At 46.2% G+C, this 26735-nt stretch overlaps 3 protein-coding genes and 1 long non-coding RNA gene across 4 annotated transcripts in view; 3 read left to right on the top strand and 1 right to left on the bottom strand.

Annotated features, from left to right (window-relative positions):
* The window catches only part of OTUD7B (OTU deubiquitinase 7B), a 52721-nt gene extending 41847 nt beyond the window's left edge, over window positions 1-10874 (top strand). The window contains exons 8-12 of the mRNA XM_087827887.1: window positions 1061-1188; window positions 1508-1657; window positions 2236-2350; window positions 3556-3640; window positions 4604-10874. Coding sequence (XP_087684013.1) covers window positions 1061-1188; window positions 1508-1657; window positions 2236-2350; window positions 3556-3640; window positions 4604-5812 — 1687 coding nt within the window. The 3' untranslated portion in view covers window positions 5813-10874. The remainder of the gene's footprint in view (window positions 1-1060; window positions 1189-1507; window positions 1658-2235; window positions 2351-3555; window positions 3641-4603) is intronic.
* On the bottom strand, window positions 221-11778 carry LOC107539121 (uncharacterized). The gene is made up of 4 exons (XR_001603370.2): window positions 11259-11778; window positions 10459-10766; window positions 2132-2542; window positions 221-1720 (listed from the first exon to the last, which is right to left on the bottom strand). It is a non-coding gene; the product is annotated as an uncharacterized LOC107539121 (long non-coding RNA).
* Window positions 11635-19164, top strand: MTMR11 (myotubularin related protein 11). The gene is given in 18 exon segments (XM_016215505.2): window positions 11635-12098; window positions 12451-12541; window positions 12983-13104; window positions 13328-13388; window positions 13557-13699; window positions 14152-14230; window positions 14343-14478; window positions 14724-14811; window positions 14958-15046; window positions 15131-15255; window positions 15688-15754; window positions 15999-16069; window positions 16594-16760; window positions 17060-17233; window positions 17507-17689; window positions 18126-18419; window positions 18749-18880; window positions 18882-19164. Coding segments are annotated over 18 exon segments (2145 nt in total). The 5' UTR covers window positions 11635-12035; the 3' UTR covers window positions 18942-19164.
* Window positions 19165-20222: 1058 nt separating this feature from the next.
* Window positions 20223-24750, top strand: SF3B4 (splicing factor 3b subunit 4). Its single transcript, XM_016215506.2, has 6 exons — window positions 20223-20296; window positions 20737-20865; window positions 21127-21669; window positions 21989-22195; window positions 23766-23939; window positions 24115-24750. Exons 1-6 carry the CDS (start codon window positions 20263-20265, stop codon window positions 24300-24302), a joined length of 1275 nt encoding a protein of 424 aa, XP_016070992.1. The 5' UTR covers window positions 20223-20262; the 3' UTR covers window positions 24303-24750.
* Window positions 24751-26735: the final 1985 nt, after the last annotated feature.

A 26735-nucleotide genomic window follows, 5' to 3' on the forward strand; every position in this document is an offset into this window, starting at 1 on the left:
ATAGATCAAGGTGTAGGTGAAATGAGATTGATCGTGTGTTTATTATAATTGTTGAGGCTGGGCAATGGATACATGAGAGTTTAGTGTAATATTCTTTCTAGTTTAGAATATGTTTAAAGTTTTGAAATATTCTATAATAAAAAGTTAAAAATTATAACTGATCCATACTTTGTTGTGCATAAAAGTAATCTGGGAAGTTTGTTTAAAATGCAGATTTCAGGGCCCCCCCCCTTGAGTTGGACTGAGGCAAGGCCCAGAAATCTGCATTTGTAGCAAGCACCCGATGTTGGATAACCTTGCTTTGGGGGGGTGGAAAGCCACTGAGTTGTGCGTATGTGAGTGACAGGAGCAATTTCATGTACTGTATTTAAACACACTGACAGCAGAGTGGATGATGCAGTGGAGGGCAGGGAGACTAGAGGCAGTTGTAGTAATCCAAGAACAAGAGTCCTGGGTATGAACAAAGGAGTGGATTACAGATAAGCCAGAGGAGACAGATACAAGAGACACTTAGGAGATGGAATTGGCCGAACCAGGTGATTAACTGTAGGTGAGAGATAAAGAACAGTAAATATTTCACAGATTTTGATTAGACTACTAGGTAAATAGTGAGGTTGTTCTCCAATCAAGGGAATACAGGAGGAGTTTTTGTTTTTGTTGGACAGTGTGATGTGTGGGTGGTTGTGGTGGGTAAAGCCAGCAGGATGAGGCTGCTCAGTTGTGTATTTAGCTGCTTTATAAAGAGAATTGGGTAAGGTTGTTGAACAAGACAAGTGTTAATAGAGAAATTGCCTTCAGATTTCTAACACTACTTTAACCATATATCCACAGAGCTTTCAAATATCTTTTCTTGGATTTCCCCATCTGTGAAACGGAAGCAGAAACAGCCATGGTAGCATAAAATAATCAGCTATGTCCGGGGCAGCCTTAGGCTTAGAAAACCAGGCAAGGACTTTCCTCTTTTTCCTCTTTGCAGAACTGGTCTTCAGGAGTCTCTGTTTTGTTTTCTTCCCTCCCGTCCACTGCACCCCTTCCACTCTTTCCCCTCCTGCAACTGTAGGGTGGAGAGTTCAGAGGAGCCTGTATATGAGAGTCTAGAAGAATTCCATGTCTTTGTCCTTGCCCATGTGCTTAGGAGGCCCATAGTCGTCGTGGCAGACACCATGCTGAGGGACTCTGGGGGAGAAGGTGAGTCAGTCAGTCCTCACTGCACCCTGAGCACCCACTATGTGCATAGCCTTGGACTAAACGCTGGGAGGAGTGCAGGAAAGGGCATATATAGACCCTTGCGGGGGGGGGGGGGGGGCGGGGGCGGGAAACAAGGTGCAAATTAGAACAATGCAAAATTCCCAGGAGATTCAAGTTGGGGTTAATTGATGAGGCTTCTTAGGAAAGAATTATTAAGCAGAGGTTGGGATGAAAAGGGGGTAGTTGGTAGATTGGGGTAGAGGGATTGCCCACTAGGCAAGAACATAGCCTTAATGATAATCTTTGTGGCTTCCTGCAGCATTTGCTCCTATTCCCTTTGGGGGAATCTATCTGCCCTTGGAAGTCCCAGCCAGCCAGTGTCACCGCTCCCCTCTGGTGCTCGCCTATGACCAGGCCCACTTTTCTGCACTTGTGTCCATGGAGCAGAAGGAGAATGGCAAGGAACAAGGTGCTGAATACAGTGTCTCTGTCTCTGGTGCTTTTTGGTCTGCTTTATTTTCACTTGGAAAAACTGGAAAGAGAGAGAGAATGTAGGAGCAAGCCGGTCAGCGCATGTTGATACTATTCTAAGCTATACAATACACCAGGGTTTTAAAATTAAACAAACAAATAAACAAAGGTTTGGGGGAAAGCACAGTAGTCTATATTCTCTGCTTCCTAAAATAAAGAGCTTATGTATTAAGGTCATAGAACCTTCCAAATGATGCTTTGCTGTATTTGTCTTAGTGACTTTCAATTCCCTGAATCTGCATTAACTGGCAAAAATATCATGAGTGTTAGCTGACTGGATGGTGGGGAGTCATGGAGATTAGTGGCCTAAATTGTGTGCTGGCTAGTAAGCGAAAACCAGCCTTTTAGTTTTTAATGTCAGGGTAATTCACATGTAAGAACTGAGAAGTGACTACAGTTAATCGTACCCTACCTGTGGTCTGATTCAGCCTCCTTTTCAGTGAAGTCAGTCTGTGTTCAGTTGCCTTCCTCTCTCCTTGAAGAGACTTCTTGATGACATGTCTTTCCCCTCCCCAGCTGTGATCCCACTTACAGATTCAGAACATAAGCTGCTGCCCTTGCACTTTGCTGTGGACCCTGGAAAGAGCTGGGAGTGGGGCAAAGATGACAATGACAATGTCCGATTGGCCAGGTGAGGCAGACCTATCCATTCCATCTGCTTTGTAGCTGCTATCTCTTCACGTACAGTGTCTGTCTCCTGGAGACTTTTCCTCAGCCCAGAGGCAAGACAGTCACATCCTAGATCCCACATCTTTGGGATGATGGATGGGTGGAAGATAGATTGGGCACCAGGACTCTTGGAGCGTGGAACTGCTTTTTCTCCCTGTGAAAGATGAAAATCCCGAACTCTCAGCTTGTTTTCTTACAATATGAAGAGTGTTCTTGCATTAATACCTCCCAGAATCCCCAAAGTGGTGATCAGAAAATCAGGATACTCAAGTCACAGTTCTTCTCCCAGACCAAGTGAGAGGGGTTTTAAATAGTTGACCAAAATAATTTGCTCTGGATTTTTGCCTTTCTAGAATTTGAATAGCAAGAAAAATATGTTCTTCCCCACTGTTTGCCCTGCATCCCAGAAGCTGGTTTAGTCTTCCTCTGCTTCCCACCACAGCTTCCTGTGATGAGTATACGAATGTAAAAGTTCCTCCCTTACCTCTTACGCAGCATTTCCTTCTTTGGGCTCCTTACAGAGAGGGTTTGATTAAAAAACCCAGAGCTTATGGCTTTTTAACTAAGTTCTCACCAAACTTTCAAAAGCTCCTTCTAAGTAATATTTACAACAACGATAACAATGGCTACTGTTTAGTAAGAATTTCCTGTTTGCTAGACACTGTACTGTGCCCTTTTTTTAAGAAAGTGTGGAAGGGAGGGGGCAGGGGAGACAGAGAGAGAGAGAGAGAGAGGGAGGATCATCGATTGTTTTCTGCTGCACATGCCTGGACAGGGGCCAGGGATCAAACCTCCAACTCAAGTACATGCCCTTCACAGGATATCGAACGTGCAAACCCTTTGGTGCCCAGGTTGATGCTCTAACCACTGAGCCACACAGGCCAAGGCTGTGCTGTGTCCTTTCTAAGTGACATTTTAATCTTCATAACAACCTTATAGGATATATTATTATCTATACATACCATTATCGACTTTGTTTCATAGAGGTTGAAGTGACTTGCTCAAGGTCATCAAGCTTAGTAATTAGTGGAGCTATAATTCAAACCCAACCTTGCCTCAGTCCCAAGCCATGTGGCCCTCACCCACCCTGTTTCACCAACTAATCACACTGCTTTGCTTTTTATAGGTCACAGAACATTTCTAATTCCGTTTTTCTCCTTTTCACAGTGTGATCCTGTCCCTGGAGGTCAAATTGCATCTGTTGCACAGCTACATGAATGTGAAGTGGATCCCAGTGTCCTCTGATGCACAGGTGAGGACATCTGTACCTGACGCTTGCTGGTCCTCCTTTTTAGTGACGGAGAACAGGAGATTTGGTGGTGCTCTCTTTCTGAATCTCTTGAGTGGTGTCTCATGATTCCAAATTAGGAATAACTGGAAAATATTAGATAAGTTCCCAAAGACACTTTTTCCTGCCTTTCTACCTGTTAGTGCCCCCCGTTTTCCACATCTCTCCAACCAAACTCTGCTTTCTGATACTAAACCCCATTTTTCAAGGAAAGCTTTCTGGACTTTTTGGTGAACTTGAGGTTGTCATTGCTTTGTCCTAAGTTGTCTATACGTAGACCTCTGTGTTGGCACCAGAGGAGACAGAACAGCTTAAAGAGCTCCTGATCCAGTAGGTTCTGAGGACGTCATTAGTAACCATAGAACAAGAACACAGGAGCAAGGGCAAATCGATGGATTCCAGTGCTGAATGTGTAAAAGTTGAGGGGACTACAGAATGGTTGGAGTTGGTTGATTATGGTTAGACAAGACTTTCTTGAGTTTAATTTTGGAAGAATTTGGCATAGGGAAATTTATAATAAAATAAAGGACACTCCAGTGTTTATAGAATATTCTCTGTCCTTACCCAGAGGCCATGTACTATATCGTAATTCATTGCTTTGAAGAGCCATCAGGCTTCATCGAAATATCTCCTTATTACAGAAGGAAGTCATTGCAGGAGGTGATATAAAAGTTAGATATTAGATACATCTTTCCCTTGTCCATGGGAGAGCGACTGGAGTTGCCCTCGTGGGTGACCATTCCCCATCATGACATCAACCCTTCTCTAAAACTAGGCAGTCGCTCTAAGGGTTGAGTTCATAGGGGCATTACCACTCTCTTCCACTTGGCTAATTCCTGAGTCATATGGATGAGCAGGGGGTCCCTGGGTACCTCCCCCAACTCAGACCAATGGGAAAACTGACAACCCTGTTTTTTTCTCTTCCAGGCTCCCCTGGCCCAGCCTGAGTCTCCCACAGCCTCAGCTGGAGATGAGGCCCGGTCCACTCCTGAGTCTGGGGAATCAGACAAGGAGTCAGTTGGCAGCAGTTCTACCAGCAATGAAGGCAGCAAGCGGAAAGAGAAATCAAAACGAGATCGGGAGAAGGACAAGAAGAGGGCAGATTCTGTGGCTAACAAACTGGGCAGCTTTGGGAAAACCTTGGGCAGCAAGCTCAAGAAGAACATGGGAGGCCTGATGCACAGCAAGGGTTCTAAGCCTGGGGGGATGGGAACAGGGTCAGGAGTGAGCAGTGGCACTGAGACACTGGAGAAGAAAAAGAAAAACTCACTGAAGAGCTGGAAGGGTGGCAAAGAGGAGGCAGCTGGGGATGGACCTGTGTCTGAGAAGCCCACATCTGAGTCTGTGGGTAATGGAGGGAGCAAGTATAGCCAGGAGGTGATGCAAAGCCTGAGCATCATGAGGATTGCAATGCAAGGGGAGGGAAAGTTTATTTTTGTTGGAACCCTGAAGATGGGTCACCGGCACCAATATCAGGAGGAGATGATCCAGCGCTACCTTTCTGATGCTGAAGAGAGATTCCTGGCAGAGCAGAAGCAGAAGGAGTCTGAGAGGAAGATCATGAATGGAGGGGTAGGGAGTGGGCCTCCTCCAGCCAAAAAGCCAGAGCCAGATGGTGGGGAGGAGCTGCTGACTGCCCCCCAAACAGAGTCCAAGGCAATGGCATATTCTACTGGCTACCCTGGGGGCTTTACAATCCCTCGGCCTTCTGGGGGTGGAGTTCACTGCCAGGAACCCCGGAGGCAGTTGGCAGGGGGTCCATGTGGGGGTGGCCTCCCACCATATGCCACCTTCCCTAGACAGTGCCCTCCTGGGAGACCCTACCCCCATCAGGACAGCGGCCTTTCTCTGGAGCCAGGCAGTCACTCCCAGGATGGAGTTCACAGGGGTACATTGTTACCACCCCACTTCCGTGTGGCTGATTCCTATAGCAACGGCTACCGAGAGCCCCCTGAGCCAGATGGATGGGCTGGAGGGCCCAGGGGGCTTCCCCCAACCCAGACCAAATGCAAACAACCGAACTGCAGCTTCTATGGACACCCTGAGACAAACAACTTCTGCTCCTGCTGTTACAGGGAAGAACTGAGGAGGAGGGAACGGGAACCAAGTGGGGAGCTGCTGGTGCACAGGTTCTGAATTGGGGGGACCTTGGAGGGCAAGGGGGCTAAACAAAGAAAGTTAAGCTCAACTAATTGGCTCATCAAGACCCAGCCCCCACGTTGACGGGGCAAATGCAGTAATGTTTGTGGGAGCCTGGCTAGAAACTTTTAAGTGTGTGTGCACTGGAGAGCTGCCAGGCTGGCAAGAGCAGGCCAGGGCTGGACGGTGCCGCAAGGGCTGGACTAGTCCTTTGCAGATCTTGACTTGATGGGACTGAGGAGGTACAAAGGGGGAAGATGGTGATTCTCTCTCATAACCCCTTGGGTCCAAGAAAGCAGTAGGGGCAGGTTTGGTGTGTGGGGGTGGGGAGGTGGTTAGCTGTCTGGGAGAGGAACAGGCAAAAGTGGTTCTTAGTCAATAAAAGAAAAAAACAGACCAAAGTTCTTTTAGGCTGAAAAAAACGCATGGTGGTGGAGTTGGGAGTATGAAGAGAAACTGATAGACAAATTGCTATTGATTTGAATTAAGATAGAAATTAGGGTTGGATAAATTCTTCCTCCTGAAGGGTCGAGAAAGACAGGGCAGAAATATGTGCTTATGGGTGCCTATTAGGAGGGAGGTAGTTTAAATGGGTTTATTGAGATGGGGAAGGGAAGAACTTAAAAGAGAAAGCCTTTTCCTCTTAAGTTTATTTCCTTCTGAACTCCGTCTGTCATCTGTGCTCGTTTGAGAGGAGATGGCCGATGGCCCCCTATCTTTTCCTCATCCTTTTTGAGGGGCTGAGCTCAGCTAAATTAAGAAGGTTGTGATTTTTTTTTTACAAGACTTTTATTAAAAAAAAGAAGTTCCCTCTGGGGAAGGGAAGAGAGTGATGGGAAGAGCCAACTGTGTGTGTTGAATTTTCTCCAGGTGAATTGGTGCAGAGGTGATCTTTTTTAAACTACTTAGCAATAACCACATATTGGGGTTCGAGTGTGCCTTGGGAGGGGTGGGAGGACAGACCTTTGGCCAGACTGTTTCAAACAAAACCAAAAACCTAAATAGAGCACTACCATCCTCTGCTGCTGCATTTCTGTAGAAAGCAACTTATTTTTTGACCTTTTTTTTTTTTTTTTTAAGGAAAAGAAAAAGACCCCAGCAAGCAAAAACATTTTAAAAATAATTTTTTTTTTCCTATTTAAGTGATTCTTTCTCCTTCCTCTCTACTTTTGGAGAATGAACTTAACATCCCGGCTTCTTTTGTTAAGCCATAGCTGACCTTAATCTGTGGTTAGTTTATTAAAATAATAAAAAATACTTTGTAAGAAGAGATATTTTTTATAATGGGACTGATGAAACATGGGGTAGAGGCTGGGGCAATTTATAAAAAAGGTAGTTAGAGAAATCTATTTTAGTGAACTATAACCACAGATCACAGATTACTCCCAATGAGCTGATCTGTCTTTGGATTTTCCCCTTTCCCTGACCCAACCCTTTTCCCCAGGGGGTGGGAGTGGGCCTGTGGGCACAGTGGGGGGAGCACCTTTGCATTTTGCACAAAGCACAAGTCTGGACAGCCTATGCTCTGGCCAGCACCATTTTTAAGAGCTTTAAACCAGAGGGCCTATTCTGGGCCAATTTTCCTTTTCCTTTCCTTTTCCTGGGAAAAAAATCAACTATGCAATTGTATACACTCCTGGGTACATACAAAGAAGGAGAATAAGTGTACTTAAGTGTCCAGGTGTTAATTTGGGCTATTTTTCTGTATTTGGATTTCTCTTTGAAGGTATCTACTCAACCCACCCCATGGAATGTAATCCCCACATTTGATCTGAGGCAGACATGGGCTGGGCGGGGGGAGCGCTCGTGTCTGCCATATGTTGCTTCTGCCCAATCAGGAAAGTTGTCACCCTGTTTCTCCCTTGGTAACAAAGCCACCAAGACTGTCCTCTTCATTGGAACTGCTCACATTTTAGAAAGGTTCCTTAACAAACTTGAAAGTTACTTATTTTCCAAATCTGATAGTCTGTTGATTTTCTTATTTCCTATGGCTATGAATTCTTAAGCTTTTATTTGAAAATAGACGGGTTTTAAGGAAGCAATGAGGTCAAAGGAATTAGGTTCCAAAGGAGGGTATGTATATATTCTATGCAGGGCTGGGACTAGTATGAGACAAGCACTCCTCTCAGGTACAAAACTGAAGAGGGTACTGAAAAACAGTAATCAAGATAATGTTTTAATGCAATATTTTTTTAAAAATCAATGCAAAAAAAAATCTATGATGAACAAAACACCAAAATCTTAAAGACAGGATTTAGCAGGACTGGGATTGGGATGAGGGAAGCAAGGCTGAGTTGAGCAAATACAGGATTGAATTCTGTCTTTATTTAAAATTGCGATACTTTGTTCATTGTGTTTTTGGTTTTAACAGTTTTGATTTTCAAAAATACTGCATTAAAATAGTATCTTGGTTACTGGGTTTTTGGGCACTACTTAAATTTTGTTCCCCAAATGAGTGCCTTGCTCACCCTCACCCTGTTTTTCGGTTAGAACAACGCTAGTGAGACCACCACCTTGTGGGCTTCCATCCCCTACCGTGCACCCGAACACAGGTGGCTCAGACTCACACCTTGAATTTGCACGACTCTCTGAGCTTTTTCATAGGCATCCATCTATGTCATAGGATTTTGGCCCGGACCAGTAGGAGTGGAAACAGACCAGAGGTTTCCCTAGAGAACAAAACCAGGAACATTTTGATTCTCCACTGGACTGCTGTGTTTGGATTTGTTGTTATTAGTTCTAGGTAATACTTTTGTTTTTAAAAACTGAGGACAAATGAACAAAAATGGAAACCTTGTGTCGTTTGTTTTTCTTTTGATTTATAAATTAACCAATCCCAATTTCTTCTGACTTCTTTTCAAATAAAAAAGATGGAAATTCTGGGGGATGGCCTAAGGGTGAGTATGGTAAAATAGGGCTTTATTTAGGCCCTATAACTTTTTATTAAGAAATAAATTAATATTTTTCTTAATTTGGGAAGGTAACTATTGAGGCATTAAAAAAACCTCTCCATTCTAAGGATGAGGGACCCTGAGTCAATGGATGTTTTGCTATAGGGATGAGTAAGGTTTGTTTTGCTTCATTTGAGGGGGTTGTGTGGGATGGAGTGAAGAAACGAGCTTGGGTTGGTTTGTAGTATTTTGGGAAGATGAGGAGGTGGAAGAGGCAAGCCCATGCAATTACTGTGTCGAGAAAAGTGAAGAGTGGTACACAGTGTGTGCTCAAATTGAGCAAAAATTCTTTAGGAGAGGTCTGTGGGTGAAGTGGGGGAGGCAGACCTGCATAACCCTAGCTGAGGGATGATATCTCTCAGGCTTAAATAAGTGCACTTAATCCAGGGTGTTGGGGCACCTACTGAAGTTTTTATTGGGGAGGGGAGATTTTCCCCTTTTGGTTTTAGACAGTGTTACCCCTCCACCCTAATTCACTCCAGCCCTGATGGAACAAGCATACTATAAGCCTCCAAAATCCTCCCTTAATCTCTGCTGGTTTTACTGAGGGTTACAAGATTTAACCAAAAGTTTCCCCCTCATACTGGATTCTATCATCAAAATAAAAACATCATATATTTAAAAATTATTTTTTAAAGATTCAGTCTCTGTCTGGAGTGGGGATGGTATTAAACACAGAGTTGTACAGGTCCTGGAGGGAAGTACCCTCCCTCTTCTCTTGGCTCAGTTTCTTCTCAGGCAAAACTCAAGTTCACAGACGAATAAAACAAAAATTAGCAATGACTTCGTAGTGTGTATTTGGGAGGTGATAACTGAGCGAGAAAGAATGGAGCTGGTTCTGAATGACTTCTGAGAACCTAGCTTTTACCATTACTCCTTTCTAAACAGCTACATGTCCAAGGTTCCAGTCACATTTCCCAATAGAGGAGCTTCAGAGGTGATTGTCCCCGAGTTACTCAGACACCTTGGACTCTGTCCTCTTCTTTCTCCAAGCATCCGTGCCCAAGACACCGCCACAGGTTAGAAGACAGAATTAGAAGCCCCTTCCTGGCCTGGAATCTGCATCCCAGAATTTTCTAATTCCCTTTTCCCTCCAGGCCCTTCAACTATAGATTCAGTGAGTCATACAGGCACTGTCTCACTTTGTAGATACCCAGTCTGCAAATCACAGGGTGTTTTGCCCCTTGTACTTAACAGAAGTTGATTAAGATATTATGAAGTCTCCCTTGTAGACAGTTTCCATGGCACCTCCCTTCACTGGCCTGGTGGGTAAGGGGCAGTAAAAGAGGAACGGAAGCTGGCCTACAGTAGCAGAACTGACGGGAGTGGGGGTGGGGAGGACTTTGGCCTCTTTCTGTGCTTATAACTGGATCTGTGACTCATTTTGTGAGTCACTCAGCTCCTCCTCCAGCTGCCCCTCCCGGCAGCCTTCACTCCTAGCACAAACCTACAACCAGATCAGGATTCTGAAAACTAATCTGGTACAGCCCCTGGCCTTTCCACCCTTCCTTTCGTCCACTGAGCCTCCACTGGGGAGTGTACTGGGTGGTGAGAGGTGGTTCTGCTGTTAGTTACCCCTCAGCTGCTGCCCCCATTGCATTCCTGGTTGGGTACTAATCCAAGTCACCCTTTTTCTCCCTCTGACTTGCCCCCAGTCCCTTGATGTTTTTCTCTGTATTCCTCTGTTCTTACCTCAGAGTATTAAAAAACAGAACGAGGCTCTTGAATGAAGGGTGGTGGGAGACGAGTGGATGAGATTCTAGAGTTGTGGTACACACCTCTTATTGCAGCAGACCTTGGGAGGTATTTTCTTCCCCAGAGGTTGAGGCCCATGGAATGCAGGTGGGGGTGGGGATGCTTAGTCGCTCTTAGGACCTCCAGAATCAGGTATTCCTCTTTGTTCCAGATTGACGCCCTGTCTCACAATATGTATTTTCACTATTTCCACTGTTGCAGCCAGACAGGGAACTTTCAAAGCTGAGGCCGGAAGGGTGTGTGTGCTGGGGGTGGAGAGAATAAAGTGACACTTTGGAAAACGGGCCCCCACCTAAGGATTGCTGCCTCTGTACAGACTCAAAAATCAATAAAACAGCAGCTCATTAACTCTTGTTTTGTATTTCCTGTCTTTCTCATGTCTAAACATAGATTTTGCATTCATACCCTAGTTCCCCTCACCTGTAGTTCCTTTACTTCCTAGTGCCCTCCCCCCACCTTTGTTTCTTGGATGGCAAGGGGGAGGGAGGAGGAATGGGATTGTTGAACTGAACAGGTTTCCAGCCCACAGCTTTCAAAGTCCTGAACATGAATGATTAATTTGGAGATCTGGTGTCTGGGTTGGAGGGAGGGGTCATGTACCTGGAGCGGGCTCCAGTTTCTAATTGGGGTGCATGCGTGTGTGTGTGTGCGTGTGCGTGTGTGTGTGATGGATTAAGTTGGTAAGATCTTTTCCTTGGGCCTCCCGCCCCCACCCCAGAACTTGCACATAAACATACCTGTACTCGTCTGCATCCTGGAGAGGTCAGTTTCTCGCCTTTTCCACTGCACCCTTACACGAGGTATGTGCGTGCTCTCCGGAGGACGTGCAGAAACACTAGCTCAGCCCCCTGCCCAGCTCTCGGGTCTCCCCAGGCAGAACTCCCGAGGCCTAATTTCCATTTACTTCTCAACCCCTCCTGTTAGGTGTGTCGGGGGAGGCTGTAAGGAGGTCTTAACTACTTTTGTGTTCCTCCCACTTCCTCCACCCCCCGCTCCTTTTAAGATACAAAAAAACTGAGCTTCCCGGGGAAGCCATCACTCAAGAGTCTAGAGAAGTGGCCCAAATTGTTCCAGTTTAATACTGGGTATTACTGCTCCCCTCAAAGTCTCCATGCTCATGAACAAGAAGTGAATAGGAGCTAGGAGTAGGGTAAAGAAGGGAATCTGGGTATTTTTCCCCAGTTCCCCATTTTCCCCTCATCTTTCCCCGGCTGCTCCACTTGCCCAAAATTGTGTGTATGCTCCTTTAAGGGGCTGGGCATCTCTCCCGCCCTCTCCCAAGTCGACTGAAGTTTCCGAGGAGTCTCCTCTAGCTGGGCTGGACACAGCTTTCAAAGATCCCAAAATTGTGCTCCGTGCACCTCAAACGTTCCTTTTCCCTGACAGTTCCCGTTCCCGATCGGATCCCTAACTTCCCTCCTCTCAACTACAAGATCCAGCCTCTCCCCAAGTGGTTTGAGCATCCTCAAGGTTTCCCACCTTTAACTGCTCCGTCCCCGGATGGAGCCAGAGAAATGTGGTGGGGGGGCCGGGGCCAGAGTTTCAACATCGCCCCCCAGAAGGAGCCAGAGATGGGGGTAAGGAGAGGAAAGTTGGGCTTGGGGGGAAGGGTTGGTAGGCCAGAGGGTGTGAGAAGGGGGGATGTAGAGATAAAAGAGAAGAAAAGGGTCTAGAGCAGGAGGAGGGTGTGTCATGTACTCGGGCTGATGGAGCTTGGTCTGTCTTTTTCACAGTCTCAAGTTCATCGCCTCATTATCCATTAACCAGCCCCTCCCTTTACTGTCTGCCGAGCCGGGTCCTGAGCTCCCCACAGCCACTGATCTCAGTTTCCCCTGAGAGTCTGAGTATAGGCCTCCAAAGGTGGCTGCTGAGGTAGCCCCAGACCCCAGGGTTGGGGAGGCCTGGGGATTAACCCTATACCCCTCACAGCTCTCTGGACCACAGTCCGTCCAGGGGAGTGGGATGCCGGAGCCCAGGAGTCCTCGGCTTGGTAGTTGCCTGGCCTCTGGATGCCTCCCAGGTAATGATGTCCTTCCAGTACTTCTCATCTTCAGAAACACCTTCAAATTTCATTCTACTCAAATCTTATTTTATACTTTCATGAAAGATACCTTCATATTCCTCTCCGGGCTCAAAGCTGCTGCTGCTTGAGGCTTGTTATCTTCTCTGATCAGAGCTGGCTGGGAGCTTGGATCTCAATGGTCCCTCTGTATTCTTCACCGTTACCCCTTTTCTCATTTACTTAGTAGGCACTCAAATATTTATAGAATATGTGCCAGGTACTATTCTAGGCTTTAGAGTCAAAGATTACAAATTATCGCCTCCTAAGCTTTTATTCTTAGGAGTTAGAGGAGGATCTTAATCTTCCCTCTTTAGACCCTCCTGTCTCGGAGGACTTAGAGGAGTGGCTGTATACGTGTGGGTAACACTGGGAATGCTCATAACCTGGTTTCTCCTGTAGGGGAGCAGATCCTAGCATGGGCCCCGGGGGTGCGGAAGGGGCTGGAACCTGAATTGCCTGGAACCCTGATCTGCACCAACTTGAGGGTCACCTTCCAGCCCTGTGGATGGCAGCGGAATCAGGTGAGATGATTAGACCACTGGAAAGGACAGCTAGTGGGAATGGGTAGGGGAGCCTAGAAGGATTTAGACAAACATTACAGGAAGTGAGACAGAGTTATTCTTAAAGGCTCTCTTTTGAATGTATCAGGGGTAGTCAATGGGATCTATCTCTAGGAAGGTGAGGAGCTGCTGAGATAGGATGTGAGATTTCAGATGTCTTCAGCATGTCATGTGCTTCCCATAGGAGACTCCCCTGAGCAGTGACTATGATTTTGCCCTGGCCAACATTGGGCGATTAGAGGCTGGTAAGTGTGGGGGTTTGGTGAAGGGGCTCACTGGGGGTGTTGGCTCCCCGCCTCAATCCTTCCTCTGTTCTCGGAGGACAGCCAGAGATGCAATGGGGTGGGCAGGAAGAGTTCCTCCTAGAGGGACCCTGATCCATGGCTACACTGCTCTCTAATTCTTGACTTCAGCGAGTAGCCTGTCTCGAGTCCAACTCCATCGTCCAGGGTCCCTGCTTAAATTTATCCCTGAGGAGATCCTGATTCATGGCCGAGACTTCCGACTGCTCAGAGTTGGTTTTGAGGCTGGAGGACTAGAGCCTCAGGCCTTTCAGGTAAGAAGAGGCCCCCAACCCAAGGACCTCCCCTTCCCTTAGAACCTTGGGATCCTTTCCTTGGCAATTCCCAGTACTCCCTTATTTCTTAGGATCCCTCTCTTCATTCTCTCTGCTTCTTTCCTCAAGGAATGGCTAAAAGGCTGGGATAAATGATAGTACAATGAGATTAAAGGGCCTGAATTCTAGCCTGCCTCTGCCAATTATCATCCTTTGAAAAATAGGGAGGGTTGGAGATTATTTCTAATTCCTTCCAGAATTAACATTCTGTGAATCTGTGGTTCTAGATGTATTCTCCAGAGCCCAGTCCCCATGACCCATGGAAGCTCCCTTCGTTAGAGACTGTCTTTGCTGTTCTCTCTATTGGTGACAAAGACAGTGAAGCAACACGACCCATTTCCTTCTTTTCACTTCAGTCTGAGCCAAAAGGATGGATGTCCTTTCCTCCACAGGTGACCATGGCCATTGTCCAAGCCAGAGCTCAGAGCAGTCAAGCCCAGCAGTATGCAGGGATAACTCTGAGCAAGGCTGGTGAGTGAGGGTGCTTTGGGGTAAGGAAAGGGTAGAGTGTGAAAAATCAGGGCTGGCTGAAAACAAAAGAGCTATTCTCTTTCTTCTCCTCTGTGCCTCACTCCTTCCCTAGGCCAGAGTTCTGGCTCCAGAAAACCACCTATTCCCCTCTTGGAGACATCAGAAGACTGGGAGACTGAGAGGAAAAAGCAGGGGGCCAGTGGCTGGCGGGTCAGTCTTGTCAATGAGAGATTCGACGTAGCCACCAGGTGATCCCCCAGTCCACCCTGACCCCTGTAGCCCTCCCAATCTTCCCACAGTTCTCTGAAATCTAAAGCTCTGCTTCCCACACACTCAAGCCTCCTAGGACATCCACAAAGCTATCCCCCTTACCTCTAGATCTCTAAACCTGAGATCACTTGGAATGATCCCCTCCTAAGCAGCTTCCTTATAATCACAGCTTTGCACTATGAGGTCACTGAGCCAAGATGTGACATAACTCTTAATTTCACAGCCTTCCCCGTTACTTCTGGGTTCCTAACCGAATTCTGGACAGTGAGGTCAGGAGAGCATTTGGCCACTTTCATCAGGGCCGTGGACCGGTCAGTGTGAGGGTGGGGATTGGAGGGTTATGGGAGGTCAGGGGTCATTGTGGAGGGAGGGGATCCCTGTGAGGTCAGTGTGGGGGCAAGGGTAGGGTGGGGCTAAGAGTTTCTCCCACAGTGATCCTCCTCTCACCCATTTGAAGCGCCTGTCCTGGCATCACCCTGGGGGTAGTGATCTTCTCCGTTGTGGAGGTTTCTACACAGCCAGTGACCCTAACAAGGAGGATATCAGGTGAGGGAAGTTGGATGGGAAGAATTAAAGATTAGATGTTCAGGGCAGACCCCTTCCCTTACTTTCCGACTCCCTCTCCTCCAGAGCAGTGGAGTCTATGCTCCAGGCTGGGCACTCTGACGTTGTCCTGGTAGACACTACGGATGAGCTGCCTAGTCTTGCGGATCTACAACTTGCCCACCTGAGGCTGAGGGCCCTCTGCCTGCCTGGTGAGAATAACCTTTGATCCCTCACCCCCACTTGGTTTACCATTTGCCTGCTATAGATGAGTAACCCTTTAGCCCAATGATCCTTAGTTTTCTACTCAACTCTCCCATCTCCCACATACTGATTTCCTGTCTTCCAGACCCTAACGTATTTTTTTAAAAAATAGCTTTATTGAGATATAATTTACGTGCCATAAAAATCATCTTTCACCCATCTTAAGTGTACAATTCAGTGAATTTACAGTTTTGTACAGACATTACCACAATATAACTTTTGAAACCTCATGGCCATTTATAGTTACTTTTCATTCCTATCCCCAGCCCAAGGCAACCACTACTTAACTTATTCTTTACCCTTCAGGCTATAGACCCCGAATCCTGAATCCCGAGTTCTCCTGATCTCTTTGCCCTTCTGACCCCTCTACTATCTATCAGATTCACCTGTAGCTGAGGATAAATGGCTCTCAGCCCTGGAAGGAACACGATGGTTGGACTACGTCAGGTACTCCCTCTTTTTCTAGCCATGACATATAATTCAACCCTCCCCAAACTTCTGTTAACTTGGACTCCTAAGTGGCCTTCCATTAACTTTTCTCCTTGGTTTCCCAAGAAGATTGTTGTTTGCTGCTCCCTAAAAGGAGAAAGGGGCAGGATTTTGGAGTCTGCTTCTATTACATCACATGACCCATCACTCCCCTCTTCCAGGCTTATCATTCTTCCCTTCTCTTCCTTACTTGCCCCTTCAGGTCTTGTCTTCGAAAGGCCAGTGACATCTCAGTCTTAGTGACATCTAGAGTTCGCTCTGTAGTACTTCAAGGTGAGTTTCTTGGGTCAACTCCATTACTTGACTTTTTTCGTTACCCACCTGACTGGATTCTGCTCAGGGAGTAAACCTGTACGGTCCCTTGTCTCCTTCTAGTACTAGCAATCTCCTCTCCTTCTACTAGGAACTACCCATGAGCTCTAGCTCATCCTTCAGTGCTACCGCTGCCTCCCCACCACAGCTTGTGGTCCCTAACAGAAGGATTCTCTCCCTCTCTTCCCATCCTTCCATCATGGATGGGGATTGGGGTTGTGATGGGAAGGACAATGTGGAAGCTCGGTTGACATTTGTAATGCTGCCCCCTACATGTGAGGCTGGGTATTTCTATCTGGAGTCTATGAAGTGAATCATTCAAGGTCTTTGTTTTTTGTTCACTTCTATGTGCCCTCTCAATCCTATCTACCAAAACTTTTCCCCTCTGTGCCTCTTACTTCTTGCTATGTTTCCTTTTCTCATTCTCTTCTGCCCTAGTTTCTTGGCCCCTCCTTCTTTGTCCCTTCTCCCTCTTTATCACCCAGAGCGCGGTGATCGTGATTTCAATGGCCTCCTCTCTTCACTCGTCCAGCTGCTTTCAGCCCCTGAAGCCCGAACACTGCTTGGTTTCCAATCACTAGTGCAGCGAGAATGGGTGGCAGCTGGACATCCCTTCCTGACCCGACTTGGGGGAACTGGGGTCAGTGAAAAGGTGAGAATGTTTTGGGAGGGTGTTGGCGTGGGTGGTAGTATTACTATACAAGTGAGAGGATCAGAAAATTATATATTGTAATCCATTGGAGGTGAATCAGGTTTGAAGGGTCCTGAGGTTAGGTTGAGTTTGAAGGAAGACCCAGATGAGTGAGAGACCACACTCCCTACTATGCTCAATTCAGATTCCATTTCCTGATCTTCTTAGTAGCCCCTGTTCCCTGTGTCCCCCTCATTTTGTCATCCTCCCCCTTTAGGTTCCCATAGTTGCTTCCATCCTCTTAATTTCCCTCTTCTCAGGCCCCAGTGTTTCTCCTCTTCCTTGATTGCGTCTGGCAGCTCCTCCAGCAGTTTCCAGCTGAGTTTGAATTCTCTGAGTTTTTCCTTCTTGCTCTTCATGACAGTGTCAGGGTTCCTGACACCCTTACATTCTTGAGAGACACTCCCTGGGAGCGTGGAAAGCAGAGTGGACAGGTCAGTGACTTCCATTTTTCACTTGTCTTCCACACTCCCCCCAACCCTCACTGAGCAGAATTTTCTGAAGTTTAGTCTTGATTTATGAAAAGTGAGGTCTGTGGGTGGGAAAGGGGGAGGTTGGTGCTCTCTCTCAGGACTGGATTTGGACCCTACGTATGATTCCTGGAGTATGAGATGAGAGTTTTGTAATTTCTCTCTAGACCTGTGAGAAGGATTATATATATTTTTTCTGTGTTTAACCATCCTTTTTTCTTGTTTTCCTCTGTCCAGTTCAACTCCTATACACAAGTCTATAGCCCAGGGTACTCCCAGCCCCCTTCTGGGAACTCTGTTAACTCACAGCTGTCTGTCTGGGACTGGGATTTACGCTACAGCAGTGAACAGATACAACAATTCCATAATCCTGGCTATGACCCTGAACACTGCCCAGATTCCTGGCTCCCTAGACAGCAGGTGAGGTGTCTGAACTCCCTAAATTCCTTTGACTTTCTCACAGGCTCATCCTACTAGATGGGGAGAAGTGGAAAGATACAGTGTCTTAAGTTCCTCAGGGAAAGCTACTTCCCTCCTCTTCTGTAGCTGTCACTTATTGTCCCCGACTGTCCCCAGGAAGACAGAAATCCTAGAATAGAAGGGGGCACTCTTTTGGTCCTCCTCATCTTCTGTCTCATGCACACATTTTACAAGTTTCCCTAAAATCAACTTTAATCAGTTCTGAGGCCTACTTTGAAGCCTAATGAAGAGGAAAAATAAAGAGTTCTCAGTGGGAGGCTTATAGTTTCATCACGAGTGCAGTGAGTAGTAGCTAGACATTCCTTTCTGACCCAGTTTGGGGAAATTGGGTTCATCTGGTTTCTTGGTCACCAGTTGATTTTCCTTTCCCCTTTAGCCAAGCTTCATGGTTCCTGGACCTCCCAGTTCAGTGTGGCTCTTCTCTAGAGGGGCCTTGACTCCCCTGAATCAGCTCTGTCCTTGGCGGGGCAGTCCCTGCCTGTTGGCAGTCCCTTCTCGTTGGCTCCCTCGACCTGCTATCTCTTCGGAAAGTCTGGCTGATCAAGAGTGGGGGCTCCCCTCACATTGGGGAGCTTGCCCTTTACCCTCAGGGCTTCTACTGCCTGGGTATTTAGGACCCCAGATCAGGCTCTGGAGACGCTGCTACCTAAGGGGAAGGCCTGAGGTCCAGGTGAGAAGGGAAGACAGGGACTGAGAGTGGGAGAAGGGCTTGACTGCTGAACCAGATGTTTTAGGAGAAACCAGATGTTTCCAGGAGCTGGAAAAGCAAAGGGCTGGGGAAATTGGGAAGTGAAGTACCATTCATATTGGTATCAAAGTGGATTGATTTGGGAGTATGGGTGGGTGGGGGAAACTGCTTGTGGCTTAGATCAAGTGGAACCTAGGGCATGGTTGGAGGGGGACAGAGAATTAAAGATGCCAGAAGTAGTGGACAGATTTTAGAAGCAGAGAGCTAGAGCTACAATAACACTCCTCTACTCCTCTTCACTCCCTTCCCAGATGGGCCTCTCAGCTCCCACTATCGCTGGTCTCCAGGATGAGCTATCACATCTTCAGGAGCTATTAAGGAAATGGACTCCAAGAATATCTCCTGAGGATCACTCCAAGAAAAGAGATCCAAATTCCATTCTCTCCCAATCCTGTTGAAATTGCTGGCTTTCTCATGGGCAGGGCAAAAGGTGGTCTGGGGTGAGTCTTCCTGTTTAATCCTTTCAGTTTTTCTTATCTGGTCTTGCTGCCTCAACCTTCACACTCCAGCCTTTAAACAAGATCTCCGACTTGAGTTTCCGTTGCAGATGGGTGGTGCTAACTTCCAACTCTTTCTTGCTCTGTCCTGTTTGGTTCCTCAAGATTATATATAGTTTGTGATTTGAAGAATTAAGAAACAAAAACAGTACAGAATATGATCACCTCTTTTTTTCAGGGCAATTCCATCCCTTTTGGATATCCAGCAGTTAATTTTGAGTGCAGAGCGCATTTTCACCTCCTCTTGCTGCTGCTTTAATTCCAATTTCTGTTTCTCCCCTTATAGCTTCCTATGGGTATGAAATGTATATGGAAGACACCCTCTATCTTACAATTGTATATTTTTGTAGTGAATTTCTATTTAAGGGGTTCATTAAAGCACAGTATTTATACATGGTTGCTGGCTTTGTTTCTTGTGTCTGAATAAAGGATCCTAGGTGAGTGGGGTGGGCCCACGGTGGGTGTGACCCAATAGAGGATGGCACTCACCACATTATTGATAAGGAAATAAGGAATGGGTCAGGTGAGGCTCTGCAGAATTCACATGCAGTTTGGAGAAAAAGTTATCTATTCTGTTGCACCCATTTAGGGACAGATGGTGCAAAAGCCTACCAAGAAGTGGTTGCTGGGGCCAGGAATGTTCTAGAAGTTGAATCCTCTGGGTGTCAATGTCAACCACCCCTCAGTTTTGGTCACACTTCATCTGTAAGCCTCAGGTTCCCCTGAACCCCCTATGCAATAACCACGAGGCCAGCTGAAACGTCACTTCAGCTCCGACACTCTGCAATCCCTCCCTTGAAGGAGGCAAAATATTAACTCAAGCCCAGCCCGGGGCTGCGGAACGGAGCGGCGAGCTGCCTCCACGCCCCAAGGCAGCCGAGTCCTTGGGTTGGGGAGTTCCTCAGCGCACCCTTCTCCGGGTAACAAAATAAATGAAAAGTGTCGTTCCTTTAGCTTTCAAATTTACATTGTGCGGGCAGTGTGACCCTCTAACGTCTCACACAGACTTGAGAATGGGCGTTTCCGTTTTGCGTTACTCGCCCTGAGCGACCGCAGTGACACCCGAGCGCAGGACCAAGCACTGGAGGATTCCAACCACCAGCCCGCACCCAGTATCTGCGGTCCTAAGATGGCCGCGCCGCTTCCGGCTCCTCCCACCGCCGCGGGCCGCCCACCGCCCCTATGTCTGCCTTTGCCCCGGAAGTGGAAGTAGTGACTGAGTCCGGAGGGCGGAGTCGCTGTCTGGAGTCGGCGGGAGCTCTTTCGCCATGGCGGCCGGGCCGATCTCTGAGAGGAACCAGGGTGATTGGAGGGAACGAGCCAGGAATGGGTCTGGGGGGCTGAGAGGGCCTCGACTGTGGCCACCAGTGTTTCTGTCGGGGTGGGAGACTGGGTCACTCCGGAGGGCGCGAGACCGGCCCTCGTGCCTGCTGGGGGCGGGGTGGCCGGGTTCAGGCTAAGGCCTGTAGTATTGGCACTTTCTATGTCCAGTCTTCTGCTTTCCCACTCAAAAAAAAAAAAAATCATAAAGAGAATTTACAGCAGAACTCTATGTTAGACTTCAGGAGATTCTGTAGTTCCTGTAAAGAGGAAGGTGTAAGGGCTTAATCTAACGTCTTTTTTTTTCTCCTTTCTTTTCGCTTCTATACCCTGTCTCCACCCCCAATTACTCCGCCTGGGTTTTCATCTTCATGTTCCTGTCATCCTCGTCTCTGCCCTAACCTTTTTCTCCCATCGTTCAGATGCCACTGTCTACGTAGGGGGCCTGGACGAGAAGGTTAGCGAACCGCTGCTGTGGGAACTGTTTCTCCAGGCTGGGCCAGTAGTTAACACCCACATGCCAAAGGATAGAGTCACTGGTCAGCACCAAGGTGAGTGCGTGGCAAGAGGTGCGTTTATGTTCCTAGGGGACACTGCTCCTGGAGGATCCCAGCTGTATTCACAACTGTTTTGGAATAAGCAACCTAAACATTTCTTTCTCTCAAATCTAGCTCACAGTTTTTATTTCTGGAACTTTTCTCAATTGAAGTGAGGTTATTATTTCTTATTTTTGGTGCTTTCAAAGGTGAATGAGTTATAGCCCATTTTGAACCATTTCACTTAAGTTAACCTCCTCTCTTCCACTTCTCCAGGCTATGGCTTTGTGGAATTCTTGAGTGAGGAAGATGCTGATTATGCCATTAAGATCATGAACATGATCAAACTTTATGGGAAGCCAATCCGGGTGAACAAAGCATCAGCTCACAACAAAAACCTGGATGTGGGGGCCAACATTTTCATTGGGAACCTGGATCCAGAGATTGATGAGAAGTTGCTTTATGATACTTTCAGCGCCTTTGGGGTCATCTTACAAACTCCCAAGATTATGCGGGACCCTGACACAGGGAACTCCAAAGGTTATGCCTTTATTAATTTTGCTTCGTTTGATGCTTCGGACGCAGCAATTGAAGCTATGAATGGGCAGTATCTCTGTAACCGCCCTATCACTGTGTCCTATGCCTTCAAGAAGGACTCCAAGGGTGAACGTCATGGCTCAGCAGCTGAACGACTTCTGGCAGCCCAGAACCCACTCTCCCAGGCTGATCGCCCTCATCAGCTGTTTGCAGATGCACCGCCTCCACCCTCTGCCCCCAATCCTGTGGTATCATCATTGGGATCTGGGCTTCCTCCACCAGGTAAAGCTTTTGATTCAGTGCTTTTGATTCAAAATGTTTGTCTTGGGTTTGGGGGGGAAGGAAGAAGGGCAGGAAGAAGGAAAAAGAACCAATAAAAGAGGACATTGAGTCACTGGGTGACGAGAAGGGGATTGAAGGGTGATGGTTGTGGTGGGGAGGAAAGTTGCTGAGTGTCTCCAGGAGGCTGAAGTTGTTTGTATTGGCTAACATTGCTTTTGAGAGAAAAGAGCTCATCTACCTGGAGAGGCCACATTGGAACAGGCTCACTAAAGACATTCTCTCCTTACTTTCATTAATTCTTCTTCCATTTTCTCTATAGGCATGCCTCCTCCTGGCTCCTTCCCACCCCCAGTGCCACCTCCTGGAGCCCTTCCACCTGGCATACCCCCAGCCATGCCCCCACCACCTATGCCTCCTGGGGCTGGAGGACATGGGCCCCCTACAGCAGGAACCCCAGGGGCTGGACATCCTGGACACGGACACTCACATCCTCACCCGTTTCCACCGGGTGGGATGCCCCATCCAGGTGGGTGTTCTTTGCTGGGAAAAGGAGGGATGAGATTGGAAGAGGATCTCCTATTACCATTTATGCTGCTGCCCTTTTTCCTTTAACAGTAATAGATAGTTCCAGAGTTGTCCTTTCCTTCAGATATTCTTTTATAAAAACAAACAAAATACTTTACTGTGTTTACTTTAATGACTACCTCCCTGTCTCCATTTCTTATTTAAGTTTTTCTAAAGGGTATAACTATACTTGCTGTTTTTGTTTCCTTAACTTTTACTTCCATCCTGTTATCTGACTTTTGCCCCAAAGCAGTGACCTAATTGCCAAATCTAGGGGACACTTCTGCTCCTTATCTGGTTTGATCTTTGTTCCTACATACTCAAAAGTAGCCATGTCCTTTACTTTTTTATTTTTTAGAGTGACGCTTGTTAATAGGATTATATAGGTTTCAATATATAGTGCACAATTCTGTAATGCATCCTATCACCATTTATCACCCCTTTACCCTCTTCTGCTTCCCTCTACCCCCCTTTCCTTCTGGTAATCACCATGCTATTGTCTGTGTCTATGAGTTGGCCATGTCTTTTTGTTTGAAAATCTTCTCTCTTGGTTTTTCAGGATCCTTTATCTTTCTCTCCTCAATCTCGGCCACTTAATAGGCTCCTTTTTCTCTCTTTGTGCCTGCATAGTTTCATTACTTGCACACCGATGCCTCCTAGGTGTATATCTCTGATTCATGCTTATTCTAGACACTTAATCCTGCTTCTTAATGGACAGCTCCACTTTTCTACCCCTCCCCTTCAACCCTATTCTTCCTCTAATATTCTTTGTTTTCAGGTGCTTAATTCAGAAATCTGGGAGACATTTTTGACTATTCCTTATCACCCCACTCTTGATACCAAGTCATGTTAATATATTTGGCATCGGCCCCCACTGCCAGTGCCCTTGTTCAGGCTCTCATACTCTCACTATTTCAGATACAATTTATTATAGGAACTTCCTAACTCCTACTTTGACTCCAGTTTTCTCTACCTTTGACACATTTTCCCAGTTATTTTTCTAAAACACCCTTACTCAAAATTCTTCTGTTGCTGCCTTTTATGTACAGAGTAAATCCCAGACTCAGTACCATAGCATTTTACGCTTTTCATGACAATGGCCCCTGATTAACGAAGTTACTGGTTTTCCCGAAACATACTATGCTGTTTGACGACACACCCATGGTCCTAATCTTTTCTGCCTTCGATGCTTTATTCCCACTCTGTCCACCTGAAAAATTCTTATTCATCCTTTAAAAATAGATCTTTGTCGAGACAGTATCTCTGCTACTTTCCCAAGTTCTATCAGTAGAATCACTCAATTTCTTATATACTTCTGCAGCACTATTACAGTGCCTAAATCTTGGAAGGAGCAAGTGAGGTGGGTGAGGAATTGATCGGGTAGTTGGTTGGTTTGTATTGTTGGAGTGGGTTCAAGGATAAAGGAAGCTTTTACCAGCCTTATTTTCCATACTCTTCCTGATGTCACTTCTGTCTCCGCTTTGTTTTCATTCTGTTTTCTTTGCCCTTTCTCTGTGTATCTGTTCTCATAGGAATGTCTCAGATGCAGCTGGCCCACCATGGCCCTCATGGCCTAGGACATCCCCATGCTGGGCCTCCAGGATCTGGGGGGCAGCCACCACCCCGACCACCACCTGGAATGCCTCATCCTGGACCTCCTCCAATGGGCATGCCTCCCCGAGGGCCTCCATTTGGGTCTCCCATGGGTGAGTAGGCTCTAGCCACCTCCCTCATATTCATACATCATATTCTTGTGGCTTCCTTTGTCACACCCCTTTTCCCCTGCTCTTCTGTCTCCTCATCTCTTCTCTCCCTACATTGTCCCAGCATCAACTATCTCCTATTTCTTGCTTTTATTAACTTTTTTTCCTCTTCTTACAGGTCACCCAGGTCCTATGCCTCCCCATGGTATGCGTGGACCTCCTCCACTGATGCCCCCTCATGGATACACTGGTCCTCCACGACCCCCACCTTATGGCTACCAGAGGGGGCCCCTGCCTCCACCCAGACCCACTCCCCGGCCTCCAGTTCCCCCTCGTGGCCCACTTCGAGGCCCTCTCCCTCAGTAATTTCTCATTCTCTTTCCTCTTGTATCTTTCCAGTATCTTTTCAATTCCTTGGACCAGTCAGAGTTGCTGTAGCTTCCTGGGGTTAAGGCCTTGATCCCTTAGGCCTTTTATTTTTTAAAGATTTTTTTATTGACTTTTTGAGAGAGGAATAGAGGGAGAGAAACATCAATGTGAGAGCAAAACATCGATTGGCTGCTTCCTGCATGTCCCCTATCAAGGCTCAAGCCTGCAACTCGGGCATGTGCCCTGACGTGGAAATAGAACCTTTTGGTGCATAACCTTTTGGTGCATGGGCCAACACCCAACCAACTGAGCCACACTGGCCAGGGCCCTTAGGCCGTTTTTTTTAAGTATAATTTTTTTTCATAGGAAGTTTTATTATTTTTTCTATGTTGGTTCTAAGTATTTTGCAGATGCACAGAGAAAATAAAGCTAAACTTCTTGTTTATTTGTGGTGTTTTCCTTGGCAAAGTAACTTTTCTCTTTTTCTAGAAGAAAGAGATACTTGTATATTGGGAGAAGAGTGGTAATGTAGGAGTGAGGGTGTTTAGTCCACATTTAAAGAATTATTTTGTAATGTGCTGCTGTAATTTCTGGACCCTGCACTGCAGCAGTTATTTCCTATGTCAAGCTTATATAGTAAGATGGAGACTTAGTATCAATGGTAATTGTATTAAGTGAGAACAAAATTAAATTTCCTGGAGATATGCTGGCAAAACCATGAAGTAACGTGCACAAAGCTATTCATTGTAGTACTACTTGTAATAACTAGTTTGGAAACAACTCATATACATCAGTAAGGGACTGATTGAATACACTGGTAAGCTCACACAATAGAGTACTGAGCCGCAGTAGAAAGTAATATAGATGCTACCTACTGTGAAGAGATCTCCAGGATATATTGAGTGAAGACAGTCACATGCAGAACAATGTAGTGTGCCACCTTACCTATCTTAGGAGTGGTACATAATGAATACATTTGTTTATATTTTAAAAATGTAAGGGTAAACCCCAAATTAGTGGAAATTGATACAATGGGGGGGAGGGAGGAGAGATGAAAGAAAGCTAGATTTCTCTAAACATACTATCTACGTTAATGTGGTTATCTTTGGAATTTAGTCTTAGGTGACTAAAATAGCTGAAGCCTGGGAGAGGTGGGGAAGGGGTTGGGGAGGCCCGCAGGGGCCAGATCATACAGGGCCTTCTAGGCCTTGGTTAAGAGTTTGGATTTAATCCTTAGTATAATGGAGGATTTGAAGAAAGGGAAGTGATAAGATCTCTAAAACTTTTTTGAGCCTGGCTGGCATGGCTCAGTGATTCAGTGTCAACCTATGAAACAAGATCACAATTTGATTCCTGGTCACCACACATGCTTCGGGCTCGATTCCCAGTAGGGGGCGGTGCAGGAAGCAGCTGGTCAGTGACTGTCTCTCATCACTGATGTTTCCATTTCTTCTCTTTGAAATCAATAAAAACATTAAAAAGAAAACTTTGAAAATTGTGATACATATACAGAATAACACACAGGTCTTTGGTGGATATTCACATATGTATTCACCCTTAAAACCACCATCTAGATCACGATGTAGCACTGCAGTACCCAGAAGTTTCCCTTATGCCCCATCACAGTCAATTTCCACCTCCCAGAGGTAACTATTTTCTCTTACTGTAAATTAATTTGCTTTTTCTTGAACTTTATATAAACGGAATCATATATATAGTATGTGCTCTTTTTGGTCTGGCTTTTGTTCATTATTTGTGAGATCTTTTTATGCTGTTGCATATATTAGTTCAGTCTTAAAAATTTGTTAAATAGCATTCCCTTATGTGAATATACCACTATTTGTTTACCCAAGTTTAACCATTTTCTGGTGAATAGTTGAAGTTTTTGAATATTACAAATAAAGCTGCTCAGAAAATACTTGTCTTTCTGTGGGATATATGCACTAATTTCTTTGCTGGATCAGATCTGTTTTTATTCTCACTTGACTGCTGAGAATGTTTTAGGGGAGCAAGATTGGAAGCAGGGAAACCAGTTAAGAGGCTGTTGCAGCAGCTAAAGAGAGATGATGGCTTACCTTGGGGAGGAAGTGATGGAGCTGGTAAGAAGTGGTGGATTCAGAATATATTTTGAAGGTAGGGCAGACAAGACCTGATGTAGAGATGAGAGAAAGAAAGAGAAGAGATAACTAAATGTCTTTTCCAGCCTGAGCATCTTAGTGAAGAGACAGTCCAGAAAGACCTGGATCAGAAGTTTGTCTGTGGATCTGTTAAGTCTGAGATGCTTAATAGATACCCATATGGTGATGTTGGATTGACAGATGGAAATTTTGGTTTGGGGCTTGGGGGAAAGATCTGAACTAGAGATATAAATGTGGGAATCATCAGGATATAGACAGCATAAAAGTCATGAGACTTCCTGAGGTGACCAAG

Source organism: Miniopterus natalensis, chromosome 19 (genome assembly GCF_054644295.1).
Source record: "Miniopterus natalensis isolate mMinNat1 chromosome 19, mMinNat1.hap1, whole genome shotgun sequence".
Taxonomy (NCBI): Eukaryota; Metazoa; Chordata; class Mammalia; order Chiroptera; family Miniopteridae; genus Miniopterus; species Miniopterus natalensis.